This window comes from Condylura cristata, unplaced genomic scaffold, assembly GCF_000260355.1.
Source record: "Condylura cristata isolate star-nosed mole 26May11 unplaced genomic scaffold, ConCri1.0 scaffold00028, whole genome shotgun sequence".
NCBI classification, from domain to species: domain Eukaryota; kingdom Metazoa; phylum Chordata; class Mammalia; order Eulipotyphla; family Talpidae; genus Condylura; species Condylura cristata.
The window spans coordinates 28,011,176-28,017,387 of NW_004567129.1; the positions used below are offsets into that span (position 1 = coordinate 28,011,176).

At 47.2% G+C, this 6,212-nt stretch overlaps 1 protein-coding gene across 2 annotated transcripts in view; it reads left to right on the top strand.

Moving 5' to 3' along the window:
• Nucleotides 1–1,586: 1,586 nt before the first annotated feature.
• Nucleotides 1,587–6,212, top strand: part of SAMD4B (sterile alpha motif domain containing 4B) — a 22,797-nt gene continuing 18,171 nt past the window's right edge. The window contains exon 1 of one of the 2 annotated variants that reach the window (XM_004690614.2): nt 1,587–1,966. In XM_004690614.2, the coding sequence (XP_004690671.1) occupies nt 1,771–1,966 (196 nt within the window). In that variant the 5' untranslated portion in view covers nt 1,587–1,770. The remainder of the gene's footprint in view (nt 1,967–6,212) is intronic. The other variant, XM_012730623.1, reaches the window with a different exon arrangement.

The window sequence follows — 6,212 nt, forward strand, 5'->3', positions numbered from 1 at the left end:
ATTCCAGTTACAGGATGAGTTTGGAGGGGCCATGGTATTCCTGCAGGACCCTGTAAGCCAAGACGAGAAGTTAGGGTTTAGTTTAAATTTTACTTAAGTGCAATGGAAAGTCACTGGAGAGTTTTAAGCCAGGGAGGCAACTTTTGATCTTTCATTAAGAAAAATTTCTGCCAGTTTGTTTAACTTGGAGCAAGGTTTCATTCTCCCCCTCCCCCACCCCAAACCCTACCCTCACCCCCATCACCAACACACACACACACACTTTCCTTCTAATATCCAAGGGGATTGATGACCAGGCCAATATGCTCTGGTCAGGTGTCTCACTGAGGATGTGAGAGATGAGTCACAGCCATTGTCTGATGCACCTCAGGGCCCTCCTAAGTAGGAGCATGTACATTCAGGGAGATGGCAGTAGCTTCTTAAGACCTAAGCCCAGCAGATTCAATGGGTCTTTGTATGGGGTTCTGTGTTCTCTTGGCAGCCAGAGGGGAATGGAGCCAAATGTGGTTTGGGGATGGAGCCAAAGGCACTGGTCACAAGGGAGGCGGACAGGGGAAATGTGAGTGGAGACCTGGAGCCTGAGACTCTTAGAAAAAGGTTTCGGAGCCGTGTCCAGAAACCAGTCAGCTGAAGAATAGGCCTGTTGTCTTCTTAGTTGACATAGTGCCTGCTTAAAGAGGAATTTGTACACCTCTCGCTCAGGAGTTTTTGACTTGATGTTTCCACTTCTCTGGTTGGCATCTTTATGGCTCTTAAAAGCCTAGATGACAAGCTTGAATCCCTGGGGGCAAAGAGGGCCTTCCAGCTCTGAGGGTTTGGGTCAGGAACAGCCTTTGGGGCAATGATGAAGGATGGGATAAAGTCACTTCAAAGTAGAGATAAGTAGGATCTTAAGAGATGAGAGATGCACCTTTTTCAGAGTAGGATAGCTGGGTTGAAGGTGAAGAGATTCCCTGTTGGAGATGTTTGAAAAGGCTCCTGTCCACACCCTCTCCTTAGGCACCCACAAAGTTACTTATCAAGTAGCTATCCACATACCTGACATCCCTGCTGGGGTCACTACCCCGTCACCCACCCACATTGTAACCTTGTGAGTCTTAGCTGGGATTAATAGAGTCCACAGTGTGCTTTTAGCAGGTGAGAGGTAGCCAGAGGCTGGCAAGGAGGGGGGTTGGGGGAAGCAGTACATGTTTGCTTAGTTATTTCAGGTGTCTGTTTAGTAGTGTCAGCTGGGACCGTTCTCCGTGAATTCAAGTCTTCTCCCATGGTGCACAGCCTCACTATCCCCCATTTCTGGAACATCTTAGCAACTTATTCCCTGCTTTAAATCTGCTTCCTTTTGGCTTTGTGACAGCCAGACCTTAGTTTTTTGGGATAGATTTCTGAGTCCCAGTGAGACCTTTTTCCTGGATTTGGGGATTGAAGAGAAAATTGGTTTAGTATCTGGCGTTAGATTAACCTTTCTCCCAGGAGCTCAGCAGAGAAGTACTCTAAAAGAACAGATGAGCCTCCTTCTCCCCACAGTCCACACTCACCAGGTCAGTTTCCCCTCCTGATTCTCTCTGATTTCTTCCTTCCAGGAGCCTGGAGAGGTGTGGCTGGACCAAGACCTCCCCCCGATGTGAGCAGGTTTCCTCCTCACCACGCTACGGTGCGTCTTCAAGCCCTGGCCTTCAGGGGAGAGGTAACAGGAGCTCAGAGCCGAGACCATGTGACGGCGCTGGCCCTCGCCACCGCCGTCCCCACCACCCTGGCCCCAGGCCTGGCAACATGATGTTCCGAGACCAGGTGGGCATCCTTGCTGGCTGGTTCAAGGGCTGGAATGAGTGTGAGCAGACAGTGGCCCTGCTGTCGCTTCTGAAGCGAGTCACACGCACCCAGGCCCGCTTCCTGCAGCTCTGCCTGGAGCACTCGCTAGCAGACTGCAATGACATCCACCTGCTGGAGTCGGAGGCCAACAGTGCTGGTGAGTCTTCATCCCCAGAGATGGCAGCACAACAGGAGGGAGCCCTGTTACCAGGAACAGCTGTCAAATGGCTGAGGAGGCCAGCCCAGCAATGGTGCTAAGAAATGTGGGTCCTTGGCTTGTGGTGGGTAGGGTCCCTGATCTCCCAAGTTGTCATCCTTGTTCTCCTGGGACTATGCCGCCAGACATCCTCAGGCCTGGAATGGGGAAGTCTTAAGGAAGGGCATTGCAAAGTGGAAACAACCTTTGGCAGAAGAAAGATGACATAGGGTGCTTGTCTGGCTGCTTAAAAGGGATAAATTCTAAGAAAAGGGAGCAGAAGGTGAGCATTCATTTTTCAAGTTTCTGGAGACAATTTTAGGACTCTTCCAAAATCCATGAGTCATTCTATTCTTTTTTTAAATTCTACTATCCTTTACCAACAAAGGTAGATTGGGCTAACAAAATAAATGATATGGAGCCTCCCTGGTTGTACAAGGGGTTAAGTCTCAGCACTATGAAGCTATCTGCAGTCACTGTGGCACTAGTTCAATCCCCGGCCAGGGAGCTGACCCAAATAGCACAGCAGACATCTCTTGTCTCACCTGCTGCTCCCCTCAAGAGTGGATTTCAGTAGGTCTGCCTATTCTGCTCCCCAGTCTGTCTCTAGTGAATCCTCTCACCCACCACACCTGTGGCCTGTACCTCAGTTCTTATATGCATAAATAAACAATTCATTTAAAGAAAGAAAGAAAGAACTTTTGGCTTTTTGTATGCTTAAATAAATCTTTTTTTAAAAACTTAAAAAAAATCATTTATTTTTATTTATGTAAACAAGAACTAGGGTGTAGGCCAGAGGTGTGGAGTAGTGGTGAGAGGACTCACCAGAGACAGAGTGGGGGAGCAGAACTACTGAAATACACTGCTGAAGGGAGCAGTAGGGAGACAGGAGAGGTCTGCTGTGCCATGTAGGTCAGCTCCCTGGCCAAGAATTGAACTCATGCCACAGTGGATGGCAATAGCTTGATGTGCTGCGACAGCAGGAAGGCCCTGTGCCACCAGGAAGGCCCAAGGCATAAACAACTTTAAGAGTTTTGAATTTAAATTTAGTCTCGAAGCTCCGTAGAGGGTTCTGTCGCAAGGTTGGCCTTGGGGTCTTTAATCCTAGGGCCCTAGGATTAAAGAGGAGTGAGACCAGAGACCATCTCAGAAGTATTACTGAAATCACTCTAGTTTTCTGGGCCTCTACAGATTTGGGGAGCTACTGACTTAAGTGACAAGGGGGAGAGAAAGACCAGAAAAGAGGGAGAGCAGTAGACACCTGGAAGCTAACTGGGAAGAGACCCAAGGGCTCCTTGTAGTGTGTGCTTCACACCACCTTTCCCGTAATGGTAGTTCACACTGAGCCCTTTCAACAACCAGGTACTGGTTTTACTTCCATAGTCGCTTTGAAAGCAGTGTCGTTTGGCCAATGGTCTAGGTTTAAATCCCACTTCTTCTTGCCATATAACCAGGTAACTTAATGTTTCTGTGCATCGGTTCCCTCATCTTAATCAGAATGACAAAAACTTACCTTCTAGTTGTAAGCTCTTTAGAATTGTGCCTGGTACATGGTAAACACTCAGTAAATGTAATTTTTGTTTTTATTGTTAACTCATTTAGCCTGAGATAGGGACTTATTACCACCATTTTTCAGCTGAGGAAGTCAGGTGGGCTGCTGGGACTGGGATTTGGGGCAGGACACAGCCGCTTAAGCTCCCTCATATTCCCAGGCCCACCTGCCCTCAGACATAGTCATCTGAGTTGTACTGAGTTCGACATACAAGTCACAGAGCATAGCAGTTGTGGTGGGAAGACTGTTCCCAGGCCCAGCAGTTACGCCAGCCCAAGTCCCTTTCTGATAGACGATAACTGCAGCAAGAATGCCGTGCAGCTGCAGCAGCCTCAGATCAGCCATTATCAAGACAAGTGGCTCTCCGCTGAATTACAGAAAGGCTACTAGGGAGCCCTCCCCAGCATCCCTTCCTCTGGCCCAGGTCACCACCCAGAGGGGTGCTCCGCTGGGAGCAGGTCACTACCTGACACAATGCTGGGTGCTAGTCTGGTTGTGTATCAGATCACCAGTGGTGGTGTTTGGTATTTATTTATTTTAGTTTTTGCTTTTGCTTTCAAAATTTGTATTAAAATCAAACCAAGTGAGAAGGATGTCTCCTTTTCAGACTTTACAGTGCTAATTTGTGTATTTTATGAAATAATCTGTGCATATGTGAGCACACACATGTTCTCCTTCCATGTTTTAACACATAGAGCAAAATACAGTACCTGTTAACCAATTTGCTCTTTCCATTTAACAATATAACTTGAAGCTCTTCAAGCTATATTTCATAATCAGCCTGTGTGTAGGTAGCTCATTACTGTTACACGCTGCGTAATAAGAATAGAGAATACAGAGCCCTATGTATGTACCAAGCAGCACTTTACCTTTATTACTCTTCTAGCCATCACACCGTTGCTCTGTAAGGCAGGTCCTACTGATACCCCATTGTACACATGAGGAGACTGAGGCTGGAGAGGTTAAGTGACTTGCCCTGGGTCATGGTCAGAGGTGGAACTGAAATTTGAACTTTAGAGCTCTTGACCGGGAGACTCGACAGTGTGGTGTGTTTGGCCTTGCTTGTATAAACAGTGTTGTAATAAGCACCCTTTAAGTATCTCCAGGATAAATTCCTAGGATTCTGTGAACTGCAAGTGTGAAATTATGTGCATTTAAAATATTTGATGCTAGCACATTGCACTTGAAAGACATGGAACACTTTATACAAGGAACCTGAGACCCACTCAGATGGCTTGAATTGAGAGTTTGTGGGTAATGCCCAGCCAGGGTTGGGAATTGCTGCAGAGTGAGTTGACTCATGAAACAAGGTTTTTCATCTATAGCCTGTGTCAGATGGTGAGACTATAGCAAGCTGGTATTTAGAGGTAGGGAAATCTTAGAATGAAGCAAGAAAAGGAAGGCTGTGGTGTGTTCCAGAATCAGCAGGGAGCCTGCCACTTGACTGGAAAGCAAAGTGTGACTGGAGGCCAAAGTGTTTTTGTAGGACCTTGATGTCTCTGCTAACAGGCAGGGACCTCCAAGACTAAGGAACTGTTTCCTGTTGTGCTCCTACCCTGAAAACAACGGTCCCCTTCTCTGATTTGTTAGTAAGGAGCTGTCCCTGGGCCTGGGGACTGCCTGTGGAAGGTGCTGTGTGTCCTCTGACTGTTTCTCCTCTGTTCATTATGACTTTCATCTCTTATGTTTCCCAAACTTGCATCACTGTCCAGATCACCTGGTGAGATCCATTTACATTTCTATTTAATAGAAATTTATTAAAATCCATATACTCAGACCCTGAAGTGAGAATCCTGAGGGGACAGGCCTGAGAATGAGCATCCAGATTTTCCTACTGACCAGATGACCTCCTGGGAGTAGGGAGTGTAGTAGTTTGAGAGACAGTGCCCTCATAGGCGATTTGTTTGTCATGGAACATGAAGTTAGGAATTGGGACACCCAAGAATTCTAAATTCAGCACTGTAATGAGCCCCTCTTGTGGCCTGGGCCAGCCCTGCCCCTGCTAGGCCTACAGAGCCATATCTGGACAGTGAGAGAGTTGCTCTAGATAATCATCAAGTGCTTCTTGGACTCTGAAGTAATGCACTACTGAAGGTGAAGCCCAGCCAAGCATATTACTTTGTTTGGGAGCCCTGCTTGTTCTTCTCAAGCACGTAATATTTAATGGTGGACCCTTCAGCGAGTCTGCCCCTCCTGTCAGGCAATACTTAGCCCACAAACTAAATCTCAAATACGTTGTTCCACCAGTCCCTCGGTCAGAGCTGCTAGTGACAGGATCTGAAGCCCTTCAGTTTTTTCGGATCCCTTCCAGTTAGGAGGCCTGAACAGTGAGGCAGATTTTCTTTCTGGGTTTATACTCCATGTTTCACCCACCCAGTCCTGCTATTTCCCCCCGTTTTCCCAGGGGAGATACCTAGTGGGTTTAGTCTGAGCTGCCCATCTGCCTGTCTCCGAAAGGGCTGGGAGTGCAAAGGGCTTGATCTAGAGTCACCAGGGGTATTTATGAGAGTGAGCTGATGTTTGGGTCCTGTCCCCAGAGGTACTGGTGTTTTTTGTTTTGTTTTGTTTTGTTTTTTAAAGATTTATTTATTTATTCATACAGAACTGGGGTACAGGCCAGAGATGCGGAGGGTGAGAGGATTCACCAAGGACAGA